Raw genomic sequence first — 25,141 nt, forward strand, 5'->3', positions numbered from 1 at the left:
GAACAAATAATATAATAATAATATAATAATTATATATAATAACAATTCCGAGTTAATATCTCACAGTTCTGAGAAAAAAAGTTAGAATTGTGAGTTCGTTTCACACAATTCTGTGAAAAAAAAGTTTGCGAGATAAAGTCACAATAACCTTTTTTTATGGAAAAATGTGCTTCCAGAGGTTTAGCTACAATGAGTTCAAAATCAATATAAAAAACAAATGGCACAAAAGGGAATTGTGAATGCTGAATGCTTTGTTTTGGCAGGCGTTTGTGAAAACGTTCTGTATTAGCATTTATTGCCTCCATGTGCCTCAGGCAGAGCCAATTCCTCCTGGGCTTTTGGTGGGTCCACCTTTGCCTCTGGTTCACACCTGGCCCATTATTAACTTAACTATCTTTCCTTCAAGCTAACATACAAGAGCACACACACAAATGCTCCTCTGGGATCATTATCAGTTTGAGAACCCCATAGTGCATGTAAGGTGTTGCAAGCACACACACACAACTTTATTTTATTTTTAATATTTAATTTTTAATCCTAACTGATACATTTATTATTAGGTGAAAAGTTGTAATAATTAGCTTTTATTAATTATAATTTATAAGTTTTTATAATTTTATAAGTTTTACTAAAAAATATATGTTGTTTAGATGCTGTTAGTAAGGATAGTATTGAGCTCTGTTCTCTCTCTCCTGAAGCGACACTATATCGCTCTGAATTATTGATGTGAAAGCCGACAGACACCAACATCTGATCAGCTCATAAATATTTTATACACCCGCAGTGTATCTTTTAGCCAGCATGCAGGTGAAACTGCATCCTCTGAGAGAAAATTATATTATTATAAACATGTTTTCATGACATCAGTACCATATAATAATCATGTTCGCGCTCACATAAAATTCAGCCACCGCATTCCCAGAGGTCAATGGAGTTCACCCAGATTGCACCACTCAACCAAACATGATCTTCATCTTACACCTTCACTTACAAACCTTTGGGAAGAAAATGGATGGAAAGATGAGTTCTTATCTTGATTGTTTCTCCTAAATGACACTGAGAGCAAATAGATATTTTGCTTCAGTTTCCTGAGAAAAAGAACCATGTAATCTCATATCTGTCTTCTCAGAAATCGCAAACTTTGCTGAGATTGGCCAAGAAACTGAAATCTGCATGTGAAAGTTATAGATTTCAACACAAACACTTAAATTTCTCATCAAATTCGTTCAAGTGCACTTTCACTTCACAGTTCCATATTTCTGCTCAGTCAACAGTTGTCTTTTATGTGTCTGTTTTTATTTTTCCTAAAGCTTTTTTGAAAAACCATCTGAAATAACACTGATGCTTGAATGAAACAACTAAAAACTCCATTACGCCCCCTGGGCTATGAAGGCACAACCTCTGAGCAAATAAAATTACTCTTCTGGATGCTTTCCACAGGCTTTAGAATTGGATTCAAGACACTTGCTATGGTGTGTAATGCACTTAATGGATTCATTTTCTACATAAAAGCCGCCCAGTCTTCAGAGCTTCTGTACTGAATGATAATATGACTTCCTTGCTACAGAAATAGCACTCATTCATCTAGTCTAGAATTTCTATACTCTGACAACACATGTAAAATGACCTCCTTATTGATATTTTCTCATTAACAATGCAGTCTGCTCTATAAAATAGCATCACAGTTCTTTTGACTGCTGTATTCAAAATAATACTTATATGATTGCTTATTACAGAGCTCTATTAAACAAATGTACTTTAACATAAATCTCACTGAAGCTTTGAAAAAAAGAACATTAACTGCAGTTATAGCCAGTTTCTGATATGACCTTAGTTGATATGCCCTTACTATAGTACTGTGTTCTACTATTGCTTCTGCAATATTTCTTCCTCATAAATCTTTCCTATCTGGAATTTGAATAATTTACAGAATCCAGGTCACAGTAAATGCTGACCAGAATGAATCTACTAGAACATTCTAAAATCCAAGGCTGAGGCACATAGAAAGCCCTAATATGGACACATATATTTAGCCTTGACCCTTAACGCCAGTTAGGGTCAAAGATCAAGTCAGTGTTCTAAAATCAGGTTCAAAGGTCATTACCACTGTTTGTCTTGCTCCAAATTCTCAAATCTAAATGGAAAGGTATGAGCTATATCATTACACACAAAATGACAGCTTAAAATAAATAAAAAGTCATTTTGATTAACAGACAAGCAAATACTGCTGGCACTTTTCATGAATAGGGTACTTATTAGATATTAGATAGAACTATTAGATATGACACACACTGTTCATAAGTTTGGGGTCAGACATTAATAATAATAATAATAATAATAATAAATGTTTCCTGAGCAGCAAATCAGCATATTAGAAGGGTCATGTGACACTGAAGCCTGGAATGGCTGCTGAAAGTTCAGCTGTCATTTATTTTTTAATTGTAATTATATTAGAATATAGCCTTGGCAAGATTTCTTGCCAAGAAAAAAAAAAAATAAATAAATAAATTAAATTAAATTAAACAAATAAAATAAAAGAACTATGTATGAAATAAATTAAAATAAAATAACTATTAATAAAATTAAAAAGAAAAGGAAAAAAAGAAAATAACTATGTATAAAATAAAAAAATAAAAAAAAAATAAAAGAACTATGCATAAAATAGTATAAAATTGACCTAACATGAAAAATAAAATACATCAGATGTTTTTCTTGCAACGAAACCTGGCAAGAAGCACTTATGGAAAAATTTGACCTTTCAGGAAAAAAATGTGCTTTTACTAGTCGGCATAATATCTCAATTACAGAGCATATACTGCACACAGACATATAGCAGAAGGAAGTTCAATTTTAATTTAATTTGTATAGCTCTTTTCACAGTACACACTGCATTAAGGCAGCTTTACAGAAATTCATAATTTATTTAATGTTGTTTATAATACCTTAACCCCTTATAGTCCAAATTTAATAGGATAGATTTAGATTTAAAGGTAGTTTATATCTGACAACAATATACATGGCCAACCAGTTGTGATTTCATACACTAACATTCTAAGGTTTGGTGTCAGACTATATTTTTCTCTTATGCTCATCAATGCTTCATTTATTTGAGCATAAACATAGGGGAAAAACTGTAACTGTAAAAAATCATAGCAGTTCCTGTGGTGGCAAAGCTGAATTTTCAGCGGCCATTACTCAAGTCTTCAGTATCACATGATCCTCCAATCATCTAATATGCTGATTTGGCGCTCAAGAAACAATTCTTACTTACTTATATCATTGTTTAAATCAGTTATGCTGCTTAATATTTTTGTGAAAAACTTTTTTTTTCAGGTTTCTTTGATCAAAATTGACAGTAAATAAATTTGCTGTAATACTGTTGATGAACAAAAGTATTAATTAATTAAAACATTACTTTTGAATGACTGACTAGGCTGCATAAATGCATTTACAGTTTCTGATCTAAGCAGTTTAACTAACAAGATAATTGAAGGCCAGGCAATAATACTTTTATAGTTAGTTCCCTAGTGTGCAAGTATTACAAGGTCATTTAACTCTAAAAAACAATCTCCATTACATGCACAATCACAAAATAATACAACCAGAAACATTCAAACTGACATTCACTTACCCATAAATTCACCCCTTTATGTTCTATGCGCTACCAAGCAAGCACCTCTGCTTGCACCGAAGGCTGATGCATTTAAGAGCTCACGGATGCATGTTTATATGCAAGGCAGGACTGGATTAGCTCTAGCTGCTTCTCTGAGGTATAATCTGTGAGTGGTTGTCTATCTCTGGTCATGCATTCATGAGTGCACAGGGATTGGCTTCACACAGTTTCTTTTTCTAATGTCTGTGGTAGTGTTTTCTAGCTGTGCCATCTGGAGTTCTAGAGTCTGGAGTCACAATTCTGCTTCAGAGCAGCTGTTATTTTATAGATAAACCTGTCAGTGTTGAATTCAAGCAGACTTATGTATGCAGGTGCACATACAATGGTGACCATCCCTTGTGATTTGTGTTTGTTTAAGAGACAGTGTGCCTGCAGCCAATCACCGACCAAGATTAAAGCTCTGGCTGGCATTCAAAAGCTAACTATAGACACAGGTGCATTATGGGATAATGTGCTGATGGGATACACCTGGTCACAAACTACTACTCACACGAAATCACATATATCTATCCATAGATAGTAACACACATGCTATATTTTGCTGGTACAGCATTTTGGAATGGTCAACAAGAAGACCTCTTTGAATAAAATTTAAGAGCAGATTATTTTTGTAGAAAAACCTTATCGTCATATACAGGGATGTAACGATATTATTAATATTGTGGTATTGCGATAGCAAAACTGTCTTGATATTATGGTGGTCATATGACGATATGAAACTATAGGTCTTCTGGACAAAAAGCGCAGTTTTTAAATTATATTTAAACTTCTTGTTCTAACATAAAAGATCTTTAAAGTTGTGTTTTGGGCCATTATGCTTTGACACGGTATCTGTCAAATGAACTAAAACTGAAAATGCAATATGGTTTAATTCCTTCATCAAGTCTGTTTTTTTTTAGCTGGTTTTGCATCTGAACTCTTCACATATATACTGTAAGATGATATTACTGTACAGTACATAGTAATCAAATCTAAGAAAGAAATACCTAAGTTTGGTGAATAATACCAAAAAAAGGGAAAATACACACACACATATGTATGAGTGTGTGAATATATTTATATATATATATATATATATAGATACATAGATAGATAGATATAGATATATATGTACACACGCACACATATATCCACCTCAAATGATATACACAGTAGTCAGCATTTGAAGTGGATAGAAAAAGTTCATCCAAAGTTGTCCTAAGACAAGAATGGATATTGTTTTGATTTTATGACAGCTTTGAAGAAAGGTTTCGATCCATTTCAAATGTTGACTACTATATGTATATATATATACTGTATATATTGCTAAATAATTACTATATACAGTAAACATTCTTTTTTTGTAACTACATGCACTGGACACTGTGTTCTCCATTTTTTTCATCAAGTCTGTTTTTGCTGTGCGTTTCAAAGTGAAGTTCTGGCGATCAGCTCATGATCTGGTGTTTTCCGCGCCTCAGAACGGTTCCGTTTACAGTAAATGAATGCAGTGAACTCATTTATTGCATGCGCTGTGAGTTAAGTGCATGTTTGGGAACACAATGGCCTCCAGTTATGTTTTATTTTCACGGCAGATGATTACAGTATTTCACTAGATTTGTAGTGAGATGTGTTTTTGTAAGCCTGTTTTCACTGAAGCTGGAGTTTTCCTTCAAAATAAAAGCTTAAAAGTGCAGTATGAATAGCTGACAGCTAGCGGTTTATGCAGTCCAAATTCAAAATATCTCTTTCAAGTGTAGAAATTAGAAAAGAAGTATTATAATTTCTCTACTGTAGTGTAAAGCAAATATAATATACCTACGATATATTCATTTTTATTTATTTTGCAGTGCAATTGTTTTACAATATATGGCTATTACTGTCATTGTTGTTGTTATTATTATTAAATTCAAAGCACCAGTGTGATTGTAAATTAGACTGAGACAGTGTATCACAGAAAGAAAAAGAGGAATGAGTCCCCTTTAAAGTTCAGGCACAAGTCAATTCACCGACTTTTTTCTGACTTACGTTTTTTTAGTTATGAACATGGGTTGGAGCTCTTAATTTTGAACTCTCAAAGTGCATTAGATTACGGTGGCTGAGAAGTACAAAACAACTTTACAACTTTAAAACTTTAAGATGTACAAAATTTTTAAAAAAAAATCCAATTCTTTGTCTTTTTTTTTTTTAAATATATGGCAATAAATATTGTATTGTGAACTTCATATCACAATATTATCATATTGTGAGATTCTGATACTCTTACATCCCTAGTCATATAATAAACAGTGAAACTAGACTCTCTGATGATCAGTATAGCTAGAAAAAATAACTAATGCAGAATCTTTGTATTAATTTCCATGCAATCACAATATAAACAGAGCAACAACACTGAAACTAAAGAACCATTTCACACACAAATTCAACATAGGTTAACAACCACTAAACACATGATCTCCAGTTTTGTTATGTACATAAAATGGTCACTAAACATCTGTGATAGTATCAGATAGCTAACATACACACACACCCACAAAACAAGCAACAGTGACAGTATTCTAGATAGATAGATAGATAGATAGATAGATAGATAGATAGATAGATAGATAGATAGATAGATAGATAGATGCTGAGTGGAAAAAATATATGATTTAATAACACTTTGTTGGGACACTCTAGTGAACCAGTCAAAGGTTTGAAATCATTCAGATTTTTAAAATGTTTTTTAAGTAGTCTCCTATGCTTACCAAAGCTGCATTTATTTGTTTACAATTTCAATAAAAACAGTAACACTGTGAATATTGTAAAAGTCATACATATTTTAATATACTCATTTAATATATTTCAAATGTAATATATTCCTTTGACGGCAAAGCTGAATTTTCAGCAGCCATCAGGATTATTTGATGAATAGAATGTTCAAAAGAACAGCATTTATTTGAGATAGAAATCTTTTTTAATGAATTATATATTGTATAAATGTCTTTACTGATACTTTTGATCAATTTGATGTGTCCTTACTTAATAAACGTATTCATTTCTGGATTCATGAACATCAAGGATTTTAGAATAACTTTTATGACTTGCTTTTTATTATCGTAAACACAAAACTGGAACATGCTGGTGTGTGTGTATATACTGACAGTGAAGTGACAGAAAAGACCTAAGTGGTTATAAAAAAATTCTATGTCAGATGCTGTCCTTGCTATTCATCAAAGTATCCTGAAAAAAAGAAATGTACAGCATTATGGTTTCCACAGAAATGTTAAGAAGCATAACCTTTAATATATAATAAGAGGAAATGTTGAACACCAAATCAGCATATTAGACTGATTACTAAAGGACCATGTGACACTAATAAAGCTTGACCATCATAGGAAAAAAATATGTTTTAAAATATATTCAAACAGAGAAGAAATATTTTATATTATAATAATATTTCACATTATAGAAGCAAATCTTACCAACCCACAAATTTTGACCAATAATGTAATTTTTTTTTACTAATCATAATTAGTAGACACTTCAAATCTTGTTGGTGCCTCGAATTATATAGCATCCAGTTTTAAAGATCAAAGGTCAGGACAATCCTCCAGGGAGCCCATTTAGTACCCATCATGGTGCCAAGTGAATGTGCATATGTGTTTGAGTATGTGTGTTAGTGAGTGATCGAAGGTGACAGCTCCAACAGAGAGCGCAGTGGATTAGACTCCTGCTAGAGAGACAGCTGCTAATTCACGGAAATGGAACACGTGAAGTGCGCATCACACTCTTTCAGACAGCATATACAAACAAACTCACCTAAAAGTGAGTCTGACAGTGTCCATATTGTTAAATAGGACCATATCCTAAAGAAAATAATAACTGAAGTGCTTGCTCAGCACTCAGTTCTTGTGTTACAGTGTCTGCAAGGCATCATTATCACAGGCAGACTCCAGAGTTACTTTCACCAATGTTTAGGGTTAAGGATTTGAACAACCCCCTAACATTAAGCTTTAATTTCTTCACATAACCGTTTGTGCTACTGACATGAATGAACTGCAGTGTGCTTAAGAGAGGTGTGATTTCTGCTTGTCAGTTGTTAAAGGGATAGTTCAGCCAAAAATAAAAATTCTGTCATTAATTACTCACTGTCATGTCGTTCCAAACCCATAAGACCTTCGTTCATCTTCAGAACGCAAATTAAAGGAGAAGTCCACTTCCAAACAATAATTTACAAATAATTTACTCACCCCCTTTGTCATCCAAGATGTTCATGTCTTTCTGTCTTCAGTCGTAAAGAAATTATGGTTTTTGAGGAAAGCATTTCGGGATTTTTCTCCATATAATGGACTTCATTGGTGCCCCGATTTTGAAATACCAAAATGCACTTTAAATGCAGATTCAAAGGGCTCTAAACGATCCCAGCCGAGGAAGAAGGGTCTTATCTAGCAAAACGATTGGTCATTTTTTTTGAAAAATAAAAATTTGAATACTTTGTATACTCGTCTAGCACAGGCTCTGGGATGCGTGCCCACGATGCTACAAATTAGTGTTGGGTCGTTCTTAAACAATTCGTTCATTTTTAACGAATCTTTAATGTGACTCGGGAAGAACAAGTCATCTCGGGGAGTGATTCATTCAGTCGGACATGCGCAAAATCCTATTAGGGTCTGTACTGGAATTAGTTCCCCTGTTTCGAGTCTTCGGGTTTTTCGAGTCATTCGTTCATCTTTTGGGGCTGTCACATAATGAGTGAACGACTCAAACCCGAAGACTCGAGAGATGAACTAATCAATTATTTTTTCAGCTCACACTGCATTGGTTAAGCTTATGGGGCTGTCACATGATAAACAAACTTCCCATCACTACTACGAATCACGTCTAAGTTCATCATCTGTGTACTCCAGCTCAAAAAGGTAGAGAATGGCGAAAAACGTATGATCTTATTTTCTTCTACAACTTCAAAATCATTCGACATCGTTGTACATTTTTTGTTTGTAAACATCTTTTGGCTTACTTGAACTTTATTTTTTTTTGTGCGTTTGCTTTGTAAACACTGGGTCTGTAGTTCCGCGTGACCTTTCAACGTGATTCAATAGTACGTAGCATCGTGAACGCGCATCCCAGAGCCTGTGCTACACATGCTTTTGTGCTTAAAAAGTATACACATTTTTATTTTCGTTTAGATCGTTTAGAGCCCTTTGAAGCTGCATTTAAACTACATTTTGAAAGTTCAAAATCAGGGCACCAATGAAGTCCATTATATGGAGAAAAATCCTGAAATGTTTTCCTCAAAAACCATAATTTCCTCACAACTGAAGACAAAAAGACATGAACTTCTTGGATGACAAGGGGGGTGAGTAAATTATTGGTGAATTGTTGTTCTGGAAGTGAACTTCTGCTTTAAGATATTTTTGATTAAATCCAAGAGCTTTCTGACAATAACGAACATCGAAGGCTGACATGGTAGAGAAGCAATTGTTAAATAAAGTCGTTACTTTTGTTTTCCTTGCACACAAAAAGTATTCTCACAGCTTTATAACATTACGATTGAACCACTGATGTCACATGGACTACTTTAACAAAGTCCTCACAACCTTTCTGGGCCTTGTACGTGTCAGTTGCGTTGCTGTCTATGGAGGGTCAGAAAGCTCTCGGATTTGATCAAAAATATCTTAATTTTTGCTCTGAAGATGAACGAAGGTCTTATGGGTTTGGAACAACATGAGGGTGAGTAATTAATGACAGAATTTTAATTTTTGAATGAACTATCCCTTTAAATGGGTTCAAAACAATCTCATTAATGAAGTGGGAGCTTAATTCATATTTAAGGGCCAGAATTTCATAGAGACGCCATACTGACTTGGCAATTACATAAAAACCATAAACCTTAGAAAACACATAGCAACACTGTAGCGTGGTGGTAACTTTTTGCACTGGTGAGCATCAAACTTATTTTCTTTAATAAACTTCAAGATTTTCTTCTTTTCTACAATCTTCTGCAATTAATTGAATTTGAACAGCTCAATATACACTCTTAAACTCTATTCATAAAGAAATTTAGTGATTCATCTTTTCTTTATTGCGTCGAAAAAAATGATTTGATCATTCAGTTTTTAAATTGCAGTTCTATTCCTGAATTAGAAATGAAATGAAGCAGAATAAAAATTCATATAACATAAGTCAAGACTGTGAAACGAACTTTGAATGATGGCTTCACAAAGTCTTTTCTAAAAGTTTAATAATATTTTAAAAGTCTTAATTTTTTATCAAGTTTCTGTGAATGCTATGTTGAATTTTTCAATCTTAATTCAGTAAATTCCAATCTTTCAATTCCAATTTATCTTCCTGTGGAGTGTGGTCAATTATTAGATCTAATTTTATGTATTATATCTTTCAACATGTCCTTCATGTCATTCAAATGATTAAAAAACACACACAATTTAAATTAGAAATGGCTACAATCCCTTTAAAACTGCATTCTTTCATTGGCACGAAATAGCCTAAATGTACCAGTAACATCCAACCATGACCATGGTGTTGGTCAGTGGTTTAAGGTACAGTGAGAAAATGTCCCTCACACACCAACACACACAAACGTTCAGGTCATTAGGACGAGCCCTTCTTAAGTACATCTTAGATGCTGAGAGACCACTGGGTGAACAAGATGTATACATAAACAAATATACAAACAAATTTGCACTGGACTGTTTGACAAATGCACCATCTGGGCAATCCAATGACATATTCACATGTTTGCAACAAATTGGTTCAACAAGTGTTCATTCAGTGGTTAAATTATTTCTGGATAATTATTTCATGGATATAACTCAAAAACAAGTGTCTAAAACAAAACTGAATAAAATTCAGATTTAATGTCACTGAAAATGCAAATATTTGGCAAATCTATATAGATAGATAGTTTCACAAAAGGACTAAAGGTGTGATTTTAGTCAGAATTTGCCATATTTGTGTATGAAATGCATCAAGCGGTCAGCGAACAGACTGTGGATGTGCTATCTGAGCCCAAGAATATCTTGACCACAATGCATCATATATCAAAAAAAAATCTGGATATTACGAACACTCACACGGCTGAACAAACTGAACTGCAAAAACAATACAGCCAGATGATGAAAAAGCATGTCTGATTTACAATACACTTGAAAGAAATGCCAATGACCCTGAAGAGGCTGAAATATATTGTAACGCTGTCTATTTATAGCATCAATTTCTTTTCCAATACAACACTGTCCAGCTCCTGCTCTAGGCTATATTTCTGTTTACATAAGATTGAGTCATTTTTTTATCCTCACTTCTGAAAATTAAAGCAGAAGGATTTGTTGCTTTGGCACTTACAGTAAATCTCACAGGTTTGTGCAAACTAAATATCAGCAATCATGGTCTAGGACAACACATACAACTTGTACAACAATAACCATAATAAAAATGTGCTATTTTTCCACAGAAGCCATCAAAATACTAACTAGCCTTTTTAGACCTTTAGATCTTTTTCATAAAGGTAACTGTAATGGTCTGAAACAAACTATTATATTTGTTATGAAAACTCCACATACATCACAGATTCTCTGTGTTAAATGTTTCTACTTACCTCATTCTCTTTACTCCTGTCTCTATTCCGGCTGGAGCTGCTGGCAGTCTCCTTGGCGATGGGCACAACCGATATCTGATGCACAGGCATGCTAGCAGTGCTCAGGACTGCGGGATACCTCGCTGCCTTCAGCCCACCAAAAGACAACAGACTCACACCATCCTGAGGGTCGGCATGGAAACAAAGAATAAGACCCGCTCCAGAGCTCGTACGCACGCTCCTACAGACACACGCATGAAATCAGGTTAAGTATCCTGACTGAGATCTTAGACTTCAGCTGCAACAGAGAAACATCCGGAGAGCTGGTCGTCACATCCCAAAAAAAGCTGAAGCCAACCTCTCTCGTTCTACCTGTGTGATATGTGACAGGGAGAGAGGGAGAGACAGACAGAAAAACTCATTTAAATTCTACTCTACCTGAGAGCTGCATTGATGCTTCAGTTTGTGAATGTGTGCGTGCGTCTGTTAACCTGACCTGTAAACATGTTGCTGAGAGGACTTAGGGGTTATTTTAGCTCCAAATCTCCTCCCTCCAGGAGCAGCGTGGGATGGAGCAGCCAGCTAATCAGCTTACAACCCCAGGGGCTGCACACAACCTCGGCTACTGGAACAAACACTGGACGAAACAAATTAGCTTGTAACATTTGAACTGTTAAATGCTTAATTTATAAAAACAGCTGGTTAGAGCAATTTTTTCTCAGTGTGTATGTATGTACATATATATATATATATATATATGCACACACACACACACACACACACACACAAACTTCTGTCATGAAACTCTAGATGGCGCAGGTCAGTAGGTTCTAACTCAGTCTAATGTAGTCACATGATTATTTACATGGTGCAGCTGATTGGTTCTACTTGCATAAGTAGCCAATGCGAACATTTAAATACTCAGCTAGTGCTTGCTGTAGCAGTTGCAGCGCACTTTAGACACCCTGCACCTTCCCCAGCTCCACCTGTGTGGATCTGCTAGGGGGTAATTTCAAGTGCTATATAAGAGGTTTATTGCATATATGTATATGTGCAGCAGCAGTATTTCTTACATGCTTACACCAGCATGTTAGTGGATATATTGGCAGTAGCAAGTCTCAGTACTTGCTCTGCCACAGCAGATCTAGCAGATCTATTCCTCCACGACCAAACACATTAACATTGCCATGTATATTAATTAAATTAAATTAAATTCAAATTTATTTGTATAGCGCTTTTCACGATAGATATCATTGCAAAGCAACTTCACAGCAAATGATTTTACAATATACAATATATTTACAATATATTTAGTAGTAGCTTACTAGTGGTGACTATGTCAAGATGATGTACATATATTACCATATATATAACTCTCATAGAGCTGTCATGACAGAAATATATATACATATATATATATATATATATACACTACCAGTCAAAGGTTTTTACTGTTTTTCAAAGAAGTCTCTTCTGCTCACCAAGCCTGCATTTATTTGATCCAAAATACAACAAAAACAGTAATACTGTGAAATATTTTTACCATTTAAAATAACTGCTTTCTGTTTGAATGCATTTTAAAATGTAATTATTTCTGTGATCAAACAGACAATCTCCAAACAGACGATCAAACTACATTTTTAGCATCATTACTCCAGTCTTCAGTGTGATTTCAAAGCTGATTTTTAGCATCAGTCACATGATCCTTTAGAAATCATTCTAATATGCTGATTTGCTGTTAAAGAAACATTTTTATTATTATTATTATTATCAATATTTATATTCAACATTATACACTATACCATTCAAAAGCTTGGAGTCAGTATAATTTATTTATTTATTTTAGGTTTTTGGGGGTAAGAAATTATAGAAATTAATACTTTTATTTAGCAAGGATGCTTTAAATTGATCAAAAGTTATGATAAAGACATTTAAAATGTTACAAAAGATTTTAATTTCAGATAAATTTCAAAGAAACCTGAAAAAAAATTCTACTCAGCTGTTGTCAATATAAAAATAATAGTAAATTGTTTTTTGAGCAGCAAATCAGAATATTAGTATGATTTCTTAGGATCATGTGACTGGAGTAATGATGCAAAACATTCAGCTTTCAAATCACATGAATAAATTAAATTTTAAAATATATTCAAATAGAAAACAGTTATTTTAAATAGTAAAAATATTTCAAAATTTTACTGTTTCTGCTGTACTTTGGATCAAATAAATGCAGGATTGGTGAACAGAAGAGACTTCTTTAAAAAAATCTAAAAATCTTTTGACTGGTAGTAAACAGTCATCATTCCTAAGTATGGCAATTATGTAGTGGGGGAAAAAAACAGACCAAAACTACCCTAAAAGAGACCACAACTACGATATGAAAGTGCTTTTTCAAGGTTGCCACCCTAGACACTTTTGTCACTACAACAAAAAGAAAAAAAAATCTGTACATAAAGTTTCATACATTTCACATTTTTATAAAAGATCATCTTTAAATATAACCTTTTAGATTAAAAAAAAATTAGATCATGATGAACAAACACACACAAGTGTGTGAAACTGTTTAATGTCTAATGTCTTTGTAAAACAGTTTACATTCTTTTTACAAGCGATTACTGTCCAATAATATTGACCTCATATATATACAAATAAAAAAATTAACCCAGACTTTACAAATATACAGTGTGAAATCTCATAACCTGACTACCCATGGCAGATTACCAGCCCAGGGTACAAACAATGAAACAAAAAACAAATAAAGGAGGCTATAAAACCTCATAAGTATAGCACAAAAGCCCATTTGTTGTGCTTAACTGAACCTGGATATAAAACTACTAAAACACATAATGCTTCAAGAAATAACTTCACCCATTTATAGAAACTAATATTGCTGTCTCTTACTGTCCCACTGAAAAAATATCTTATATTTTCCTTGTTTTCCAGTAAAAATGATCTAAACATTCTTAAATCACAATACATTCACGTGTAAAGAAAAATTATTTAAGATAAGGCTTTTTTTTAACGCTCAAAATCACAGTCAGTTATGCTTAAAACAAGAAAAAAAAATTCTGACAGTGGGGTACAAAAAAATAAACCTAATTCAAAGGGAAAACAAGATGTGGGACTCATTTTCATGCCTTGCACATAGGAGGGAACCATTTCTCTTTTACTCTGTGTCTGTTTCTGCTTGTAAAATGCACATAAATACAAACAAATCATGTAAGCATACCTTTTCCCTCCCTTTTACTGTCTTTCTCATCATCCATCAAGGTTGTCTGCTTATTTCGATTGGTTTGTTACACTGAATGGCCTCGAGAGGCTCTTAAAAACACATGTCTCAGATTTGTTTTTTTTTTTTCAAGACTTGGAACATGCATGGTTAGAGATCAGACTCATTAATCCAGCTAAAGGTTAGATTTGGCTGTGTTTGGTATAGTTATGATGAAAGTAGAAGTACACTTACGTTCAGTTTGATTGCTGCCCCCAAATGCAGTCTTGTCAAGGCTGGCCACGGTTGATGTTTTGATGTCAAATACACCTTTTGAGGAGATACAAAAAAAGAAAAATGAAAGCGAAACCCCCATTAAATAATCAACAAAAGACTATGTTTATTCAAAAGGAGTTAAGGCATGTGAATTCTCTGAAATAGAAAATAATTGTATTATTTATTAAAAAACATTACATTAAAACTAGTGAGAGAGAAAAACACCTAATTATTTAGCTAATTAAATTTTTTTAAAACTATTATGAAGAATTTAATACTGGTTTAAATCAACTGAAATCATGCATTAATCATAGTAACCATAAAAATTATTATGTAATGCATATGTTTTTTTTGTTTAGTGTTAGTTTTTCATGAGTCCCTTGTTTGTCCTGAACAGTTCCTGAAAAATCCTTGAGGTCCCACAAATTCTTAGTTCTTTCAGCATTTTTTGAATCCTTTTGAACAATGACTGTATGATTTTGAGATCCATCTTTTGACACTGACAACTCGGCGACTCATATGCAACTATTACAGAAAGTTCAAATGCTCACTGATGCTCCAGAAGGAAAAACAATGCATTAAGAGCCGGGGGGTGAAAACTTTTGAACAGAATGGAGATGTGTACTTTTTTTCTTATTTTGGCTAAATATCTTTTTTTTTTCCATTTAGTATTGCCCTTTCAGATGCTACAGAATATAGTTACATGTTTCCCAGTAAACAAAATAAGTTAAATTTACCCTGATCTTCAAATTAAAAAAGTTTTCACCCCCCCCCAGCTCTTAATGCATCGTTTTTTTTTTCTGAAGCATCAGTGAGTGCTTGAACCTTCTGTAATAGTTGCATATGAGTCCCTCAGTTGTCCTCAGTGTGAAAAGATGGATCTTAAAATCATACAGTCATTGTTGGAAAGGGTTAAAATACACAAAAATGCTGGAATGCTGGAAATTGTGGGACCTGAAGGATTTTTCTGAAGAACAGCAGGCAGTTTAACTGCTCAGGACAAACAAGCGACTCATGAACAACTATGACTAAACAACAACAACAAAAAAAACACAGCTGTGGATCATTCAAATAACAACACAGTATTAAGAATCAAGGGGATGTAAACTTTTGACCTCAACTGTATATACATATTACAAAGTGTGTGTTTTTCATTCATTTGGTAAAATGAAAAATTGATTTTCATGCCCAGTTTGGGCAGAAATAATTACACATACTGTGACAATCTGGACAAACAACATAAATATGCACAGTATGTTGGACAGTCAGGCTGAGATTTGCACGATCATGACTGAGTTTAACCAATACTTGCATTTGTGTCTGGTATCCAGGGTACAGCCATGCAATATGAGCCACTCATTGCGGTTACCACCTCATCATATTACAGTATCACCTGTATACAAACAGGTGCACACACACAACTTAATAAAATTAATGTACAGCGCCAAAAACTTCAAGGTGGATACCCATATATGAGAAAGTACATGTGAGTAATTTTGTTTTATAACTAAATATGTGTGTTTACATCCCTAGTCATGTGTTGTCATGATGCAAACATTTGTACAGGTGCTGGAGTGTTTTGTTGTGGCAGTGTTGCTAATTTAGATGTGTGAAGTTAGATGAGCTCAGATGACGAAGATGTGTCAGTTGTGTTATTTTGATAATGTACAATTGTTGCTATAGTATTTCTGCCGCAGTGGTGCTGAAGTATCAGTGATGCCCTGATTTTGCACTGAGTTTGTGTTTGTTCGTTCAGCTGAAGCAGATGGCCTCTCCCTTCACTGAGATGGAGTGGTACACTATTCTTTTCTCTCTGGTAGTGTTCTGTCTTTTTACCCTGTGTGGCCTAATACAAGAAAGATGTATGCACACAACAGGTATGAACAATATGCATGAACAACACTATTAGTTAATTAGATATTGAAAATTGTGTCATTCTGTATTAAGGACCTGGGCTGATGTTCAAACATGGTCCGTATGGACTTGTTCACTATATTCCAACCAAGTCGTAAAATAGATTTTTGTGAAAAACTGAGCAAATATAAGTAAATATAAATGTTAACATCCATCTTAGCGAGAAATCGAATGAATCATTATTTTAAGCCTTCTTAATAAGGTATCAATAATTAGTTAAAATAAAGTATCAAAAACTAATAATCATATAGTTTTATAGAACAAAACTGTTAAAATACATAATATATTATAAACAATAGAGCTAACATACATTATGCATTATAACAAATGACTACAGAGGGCGCCAACAGCCTGACTGTTTTACACTTTACTGCACGTTCCAATCCTTGTTTAATATTGATTAAACATTTAATTCAAATGTCCACTTAATCTTTAAATATTTGGCTATTTTTTCACGACTGAAATGCTGCAGCCACTGTAATTTCTTGTAGATGTGGACATCAAAACTTGTAAACTCTTTTTTAAAAAAGCTTTTATTTTGAAATCGCGATGAACAGTTAGCATATTGACAAAGATACTGATGTTTTCTCATGTGTTTGCATAGGTTTATAAATGAGTTACCTTGCAAACATGATGGAATGGCGGGTGTTGCGTTCCTAGATGAACATTATAATAAACCCAAACTCACAACAACATGCACAGATGGAGTTTGAGAGGCTCCACACATGTAAATGATAACAGTTCATGTAGAGGAGATTTTGGCAAGGTTGCCAGGTTTCCTCAACAAAACCCGCCCAATTGCTACTTAAAACTACACCAATCGCGTTTCGAGGGGGGGTCCCCCATTAAAAATCGTGTTCAGGTGGATAAAGGATAAAATGCATGTTTTATTGTCGGGATTCCCCTGATAAATTTGTATTTCAGGGGCTAAAAATGACATTATTGGGGTCGCTTCAACCCGCGGACATCAAAAACAACCCGCGGCAACAGTGTTGGTGAACAGAGCTGAAGCGCATGCACTTATATTACACGCTTGCAAATAATTATGCACATATTAAAACTGCCTGGCATATACTTATTTAATTGAATCGTACCTTTGGGAATTCGCAATAGAATTATGGTTTATTATGATTTTAAATGGGCTTAATATATCATAAAGCCTTGGGAAAACGGGCTAATAATGTTTCATGAATTCTCGTTGGAAAGTGCCATTTCTCATATTTTGTCTGTTACTCCACACGTGTGTACAGAATACAGTCCGAATCGAATTTAACTGTTCAATAGTATGTTCCTGCACAGCCAGAGGCTGCACTTTCAGGACCGCATTTCTAGGGCCCTATTTTTTGTGACAGTGCCATCTAGAGGAGATCTGATTTAAGCATAAAACAAAAACTTCATTTTTAATCTTTCCATCTTTTTTTTATTTGTTCGAAGTGTGTCAGCAATCTCCATTTAGCTCCAAAACTCTATTTAGCTGTGCAAAATAGATCATTGTTCTGCTGAATGTTATAAACTAACATTTGTATTCAAATAAAATGCCATTTATTAATGTACTAATAAGCAGTAATTTGTAGAGCACTTGTTTTACTGTTTATTGCACTTTATGTGTGTCACACATCAGATGTGATTCGCTGTGCTGCGGCTAATGAACTGAATTTTGCAAAAATACAAGTCTTTCTTTACAAGAAAATGGAATTTAACACCAGAATATATATAGAATATATTGAAATAAATTAGGTTAAATATTTTACCGATGTTACCAGTGGGTATGTTAAGGTTTAGGAGTCGGTTAGGACAATAATTAAGTGCATACAATTAAACAACTACATATTTCTTTAAAAAATAATAATATACAGAATTGAATAGCAAGCGCTATTAAATAGTATGAGTCGCTAATACATACATATATACAATAAATAAATAAAATAAAATAATACAAAAAAAACTATAGGGTCCTAGAAATGCGGTCCTGAAACTGCAGTCTCCGGTTGTGCAGGAACCCTTCTGGCTCTGTTAGTCACAAAAAGTTGTCATATGACTAAAAAAGACCTAAAATGTGATGCACGAGCCACACAGACCATTTTTATTATGTGTTTTCGCTTAAGTTTGGAGCTTGAAAGCTTATAGATTTTATCTTTTTTTGTCAATAGATCGAATCTAGCATGAGCGTCATGTACAGTGAGTACTGAAAAAACACAGATGTGTTTGACGCTAAACTGCCTTCAGTTGATCAAATTTTATTTACAGTACACTGATACTAGTAAGTGAGCAGTCTACGCAATTATTAAGTTCCTCACCTATTAAACAAAAATAGAAACAGCTTGGGCCGCATCATTGCTCAGGTTTTTCTCTGTCATTAAAAAGTGACAGAGAAACCGATATGCCTTACCGATATGAGAAAGTTTAAAGAGAAAGTTCACAGATTTTCAACCCGCTTTGTATTGTTACATGTTCAGTCAGTAGTATAAGCACATTTTCACATACTACCTGCAACAAAATACCCCTGTTTATTTGTAAGTAAAGTCAAAAGACATTTGACAGCTCCAGGACTTTTTTGAAAACTATCGTTCTTCCGCATTTTTGTGTCCCCACTCATCCATAGTCTGATTGATCACAGTGCATTATGGGTGTTGCAGTTTTACTATTGTACATTTTTCACCACAGCATTTTTTTTTGGTTTTGTTCTGTTTTCTCTAGTCGCATAGCAGCGATTTAAAGCAAAATCATGTTTCTACTTCAAAGCCAACTTTTATTAAAAACCCACCCTATTTTGTAAAGACTTAAAGGTGGCATATCATGAAAATCTGACTTTTATGTCTATCTAGCTCTATAATTGGGTCCCCAGTGCATCTACCAACCCAGAAAATGTGACAAAGGACAACCCAGTAACTTTGTTTTGGTAAACCTCTTTCTACAAAGGAGCCCCTTAGATTTTGCTCCCGCCGTGACATAGAAAGAGGATCTCGTTATAACATTACTGCCCCTTAAGCTCCATGTTTCCACCCACGGCGCCGTCATTTTGTTTTTGCAAGTGACAACAGTGTACCAGTTCTAACAAAGTTCAAGCAAAGCATGCTAAGCGTTCCGTCGTTGGCTGCACGGGCGAGCAGAGAACACTATTTATATTCCCAGCCTCTGAGGAGACAAGAGAGCAGTGGATTTATTGATTTATTTACTTTATATTATGCTGATGCCACACAGATCTAATATATGCGATATCTTTCCCAGCTGTTTATCTTCACAGACATAACTGGCTTTGTAACTTCTGTGTGTTTTTAACATAAACTTGTGTATTTAACAGTTCAAGTGCAATAAGACATGAAAGAGAGCTTAGTTTAGTACTCACATGTCGTGTGACAGCCGCTTTCTGTGTGTGTGCTTCGGACGTGCACGCTCTGAAAACCCTGTTTTAGAAATGTAAACAAATATTCTTTAAAACACATGATTTCAGTGTGATAGACATGATAATCAAAACCAAACAGGTGTGTTTTGGTAGAATATCTGAGGTATGAGCTATAAAGGCACAGCCCTGTTCTAGAAAAGGGGGCGGGGAGCAGCAGCTCATTTGCATTTAAAGAGACATGCACGAAAACAGCCGGTTTCTGCTTCCACTCAAAATAAGCATTCTAAAAATGATATAATAAATGATCTGTGGGGTATTTTGAGCTGAAACTTCACAGACACATTCTGGGGACACCTGAGACTTATATTACATCTTTTAAAAAGGCATAATAATTTCTCCTTTAAGTATTTAATACTCAATTAATTAAATATTTAATTATCGGATGTCATAAAAAAAAAACGTTTTTTATAGATATTAGAATTCTACATTCTAGAAATAATTAACCAAATCTTAAATTGTTCGTTTTTTTCAAATACCCAGTAGTACTGCAAATATTTGCATTTAGCTTATGTGTAATTGCTGCAGTCTAACAAAACAGGTTTAACTAGTTTCAGAAGTGACGCTGCATTCCTGGTTTGTTCCCTTCTTATTTTACTAAAAAGCCAATGAAGATATCAAACAAAGACTTGAGGAGCCACTCATCGTTTGAGTCCACCTGCAGGTCTCTTAATACTCAAGAAGCACATGACCTGACCTGCATGCTGCTGCCTTTATTGCACTTGAAACCTCATCACCTGGACTGGATCCAGCTGCAAACTCAGGTAAACAATAAAGACAGCAAATATATGTCTGTAGGTACCTTAAGTATGAAAGTAGGTTTAAACATTGGTGTGGTTTATAGCCAGCAGTAAGGAAGTAGGAAGAAGTGGACTTTGATTGCTCTGTGGAAGAAACTTGTAAAACCTAAGTTTCCAACACACAAGCATGATTCATAAACTGTGTGTGGTATAAATTGAATGAGCTACTACTGATGGGTTGTATCCTGTTGAAAGAAAGCAAACCAAGGTATTTATATCCTCTTCTCTCTCCCTACACACATGCTAAGACCTATAAAAATAATTGCTGACATCAAAAGAATGCATTTAGACTTATACTATGCAATAACTATTTACAAGTTTATAGAAGTTTTTGATAATGACTCCAGTGTTATTTTAGGTAGTCATATCACTAGGAAATGATTATAGTTTTTATTACTTCTTTAAATTAGTTTATATGGTAATATTTTCTTTTTAGTATTTTTCTTTTGTGTGTTTTTTATATGTTTATCATTTTTATTAATGAATGTATTTATTTTAATGTATTTTATTATTTAAATTTATTTTTGTTTTTCAGTTATAATGTTTGTTTTATTTCACATATGAATGGTTTAGTTAATAACCTTGAATGGCACTGTAAGCTACGTTTGTGGATGTTTCAAAACCAAACTTTGTTATCATCATATTATATTTCATTTCACCAGTACAGGGTCAAATTTAGAAACATTAACAATCATTAATATTGTCTATGATGCCAAACCAATTTTATTATAGCACATAAACATTTTACAAGCTGTCGCTACATAAATGTACACTGCCAGTCAAAAGTTTTTGAACAGTAAATTTTTTTTGTTTTTTATTTATAGAATTCTCTTCTGCTCACCTGTGTTTATTTTATCCTGCAGTAATATTGTGAAATATTTTTGCTATTTAAAATAACTGCTTTCAATTTGAATACATTTTAAAACATAAATTATTTCTGTGATCAAAGCTAAATTGTAGAAATGATTTAGCAAGGACATAAGTTCATCATTTTATAGATTTATGTTACAAAATATTTTTATTTCAGATAAATGCTGTTTTTCTGAACTTTAAATTTATCCAAAAAAAAAAAACTGAAAAAAAATTTTTTTTTAAGCAGCAAATCAGAATAGCATGATTTCTGAAGGATCATATGACTGATGCTAAAAAATTCAGCTTTGAAATCAAAGGAATAAATTACATTTTAAAATATATTCAAATAGAAACAGTTACCTTAAATAGTAAAAATATTTCAAAATTTTACTGTTTTTGCTGTACTTTGGATCAAATAAATGCAGGCTTGGTGAACAGAAGAGACGTCTTTAAAAAAAAATTAAAAAGCTTACTGTTCAAAAACTTTTGACTGGTAGTGTATACATTTGAATTGCTCATTCACACACTGAACAGAAAATATTTTTTCATGTTTTATTGTTGTTTATGGTAACATACCACTGCTAATTTCATATTTGTAGCATCTGCAATCAATATTCACATTGGTCCGGTAACATTCACTGTTGGGGTTCATTTGTGATAATCTGGAAGTACATTATCGCTTACAGCGTTGCATTAATTGGTAGATTTTTAAGCTCTATTTTTAAGGCTATTCTCGTCTTTTGCTTTATCCATCAACACAACTACACACCCACCTCTCCAGCTGAATGTGGTTTATTGATCCAGAATACATGCAGCTGTTAATGGATTTTCTCTGTTCAGTCAGTCTTACATTAATATCTTCAGGGTCCTACGTATGAGAGCTGCTTCAGTCTTTCACACTTATTGTTATTATACATTCTCTGTCATTATACAAAAACTGCTTAATGCTGTGTAATCATGTTTTATATCATGCTTTCTCCTCTCTCTCCCTCTCTCTCTCTCTCACTTTCTGTGTGTGTGTAGAGGTAGAATTTTGTGTGTTTGTTATGGATCTGTTGTTTTCAGGTTTTGAGTTGGTCTTCATCATCATTGCTTTCACTGTCATGTGCTTATTTGGCCTGGCTGCTGTCTTCACACACAATACAGATCATCAAGGTAGACACACTTTTTATCCACCCACCCAAACACTAAACTAATGACTAAATCAAAATGTCACCTGAAGTGTATGTGTGTGTCCCATAGATGACTACATTCAGACAGAACAGAAGATAATGCGACAGAAGAAAAAACAGCGAGTTGTTACCAAAATCAATCAAGAGCTACCATGAACATAAACAAACACATTTCATACAAATACAGAATCGTTCCATTGGTGTTCGTTGGATTAAAAGGCCTGGCTCACCAAATGCAGTTAACCAGTGGATAGACTGTCTGAAGATCTCTGACGGTGAAAATGGACTTGCTATTGAGCTCATCTTTTAGTTGACCCTCAAGACCAGCTGTCTGTGATTGGCTTGAATGCTTGACCCCAATAAGTAATTAACCAGTCAAGAAAGGCAAAGAGGATTTATTGAAATCGAAACCCCTCCCCTTTCCCCACCTTAATCTGCTTATCATTTGTAATATAATGTCTGGAGGGGCCTTCATTTTTTCACACAGCTTATGTTTTGGTGGGCAAACTGCTTCAAGTCTCTGGGTGGTGGTGGCCTTTGGCAATAAAAGTAGGACAATATATTGCTGAATGTATATATTTATATGATATATATTTGTGATATTTACATAATGCATTGTTGTATTAGTGGTTCTATTTTATTTATTTGTCCACAAGTATTTAAAAATGAATTTTGTCTAGTATATATAAATATATACATAAATACATTTGGACAAGAATAGAAAATGGTTGCTTTATCTGAGTGTTTTTAATATTTTTATCTATATATGTATTTTAAAATATATTATAATAAAGATGCAGACTCTATAGATAGATAGATAGATCAAGAAAAAAAAATGTATTTATTTCTTTATAAAATTTACTGACCCCAAACTTTGAATGGTAGTGTATATTGTAACTCAAAAATTCTATTTTAAATAAACACTGTTCTTTTTAACTTTTTATTTATCAAAGAATCCTGAAAAATGTATAACAGGTCCCAAAAATATTAATCACCACAATTGTTTCCAACAATGATTGTAAATCAGCATATCAGAATGATTTCTGAAGAATCATGTGACAATGAGGACTGGGGTATTGGTGCTGAAAATTCAGCTTTGCTTCACAGGAATAAATTATATTTTAAAATATATTAAAATAGAAAACTGTTATTTTAAATTACAATAATATTTCACAAAATTACATTTTTTTTTCTGTATTTTTGATTAAATAAATGAGCATAAGAAACTTCTTTTAAAAAAAAACATTACAAATCTTACTGATCCCAAACTTTTAAATGACATTATAAATATATATATATAGATATAGATATTTTTTTTTTTTTTTTTTTGGTATGAAAGAGTTGCACTGAAATTTAAAAAATGTTGGTTCAATTGATATGGTTAGCATATCTGTTGCTATACCCTAAAGCAAGGCAGTTAACCCCATTGTGCTGCAGGACAACTACCCCTGTAATTAGTCCTCTGTAAGTCACTTTGTATAAAAACATCTACTAACTAACTGCTAACCCTGGTGAAAAAACAGCATATACTGGTAGCTATGTTTTGATGCTGGGATGCTGGTTAGGTAGGTTTTGATGCTGGTTTAAGCTGGTTCTTTGCTGGTTCATGCTGGTCCTTGACCAGCAACATGGCCAGCAAAAACCAGCAAAGGACCAGCTTAAACCAGCTAAGGACCAGCTTAAACCAGCATCAAAACCTACCTAACCAGCATTCCAGCATCAAAACACACCTACCAGCATATGCTGGTTTTTTCACCAGGGAACTTTGGAAAATGGCCACTGAAGGACCTTGAAAATGACAGCACATTCCTTGCATTTAGTGCATTCCTTCAGACTATGTGCACTTAATCTTAAAATGTTTACATGACATTAAGATTCACTCATTTGGGTCTGGAAAAGACTTTACAATGTTTCTAATTATGTATAGAAAGTGCGGTTACATGGTATCCAGTTTCACAACGAAGTGCACTGAATGTTGCTATACTACACAGATGCTGCAAGTCAATTTCAAGTGCAACAGTTAGAAACAGAATAAAGTTCGCAACGATTAATAATAATACAGTGTTGCGTTTCATGCAGTTTATTAACCTTCACTGATAAAATTTACATTATACTACGTAAAAGCGACACTTCCTTTGTCATTTATGTTGTAAATATGGTAACAGAGTATGGGGCGCCCTCTAACTGTGATTAGAAAAAAATGAAATTCGCTAATCATGCACACTAATTCTCAAGTCTTTCTTACAAATTTATTCTCTCCTTACTTGTCCTTAACCCTGATATTCCTTAACGCAGAA

General features: G+C 33.8%; 1 protein-coding gene and 1 long non-coding RNA gene across 7 annotated transcripts in view; one reads left to right on the plus strand and one right to left on the minus strand.

Annotated features, from left to right (window-relative positions):
• Positions 1-20,075, minus strand: part of marchf1 (membrane-associated ring finger (C3HC4) 1) — a 31,401-nt gene extending 11,326 nt beyond the window's left edge. For 2 of the 6 annotated variants that reach the window (XM_051108409.1, XM_051108373.1), the window contains exons 1-4: positions 19,967-20,075; positions 14,686-14,760; positions 11,664-11,862; positions 11,247-11,466 (exon numbers count right to left, since the gene is read on the minus strand). In XM_051108409.1, the coding sequence (XP_050964366.1) occupies positions 11,247-11,336 (90 nt within the window). In that variant the 5' untranslated portion in view covers positions 11,337-11,466; positions 11,664-11,862; positions 14,686-14,760; positions 19,967-20,075. The other 4 variants (XM_051108381.1, XM_051108404.1, XM_051108389.1 and 1 more) reach the window with 4 other exon arrangements.
• Positions 20,076-20,591: 516 nt separating this feature from the next.
• LOC127164491 (uncharacterized) lies at positions 20,592-23,129 on the plus strand. Its single transcript, XR_007827659.1, has 3 exons — positions 20,592-20,784; positions 22,696-22,827; positions 22,915-23,129. It is a non-coding gene; the product is annotated as an uncharacterized LOC127164491 (long non-coding RNA).
• The last annotated feature ends 2,012 nt before the right edge of the window (positions 23,130-25,141 follow it).

This window comes from Labeo rohita, chromosome 1, assembly GCF_022985175.1.
Source record: "Labeo rohita strain BAU-BD-2019 chromosome 1, IGBB_LRoh.1.0, whole genome shotgun sequence".
Taxonomy (NCBI): Eukaryota; Metazoa; Chordata; class Actinopteri; order Cypriniformes; family Cyprinidae; genus Labeo; species Labeo rohita.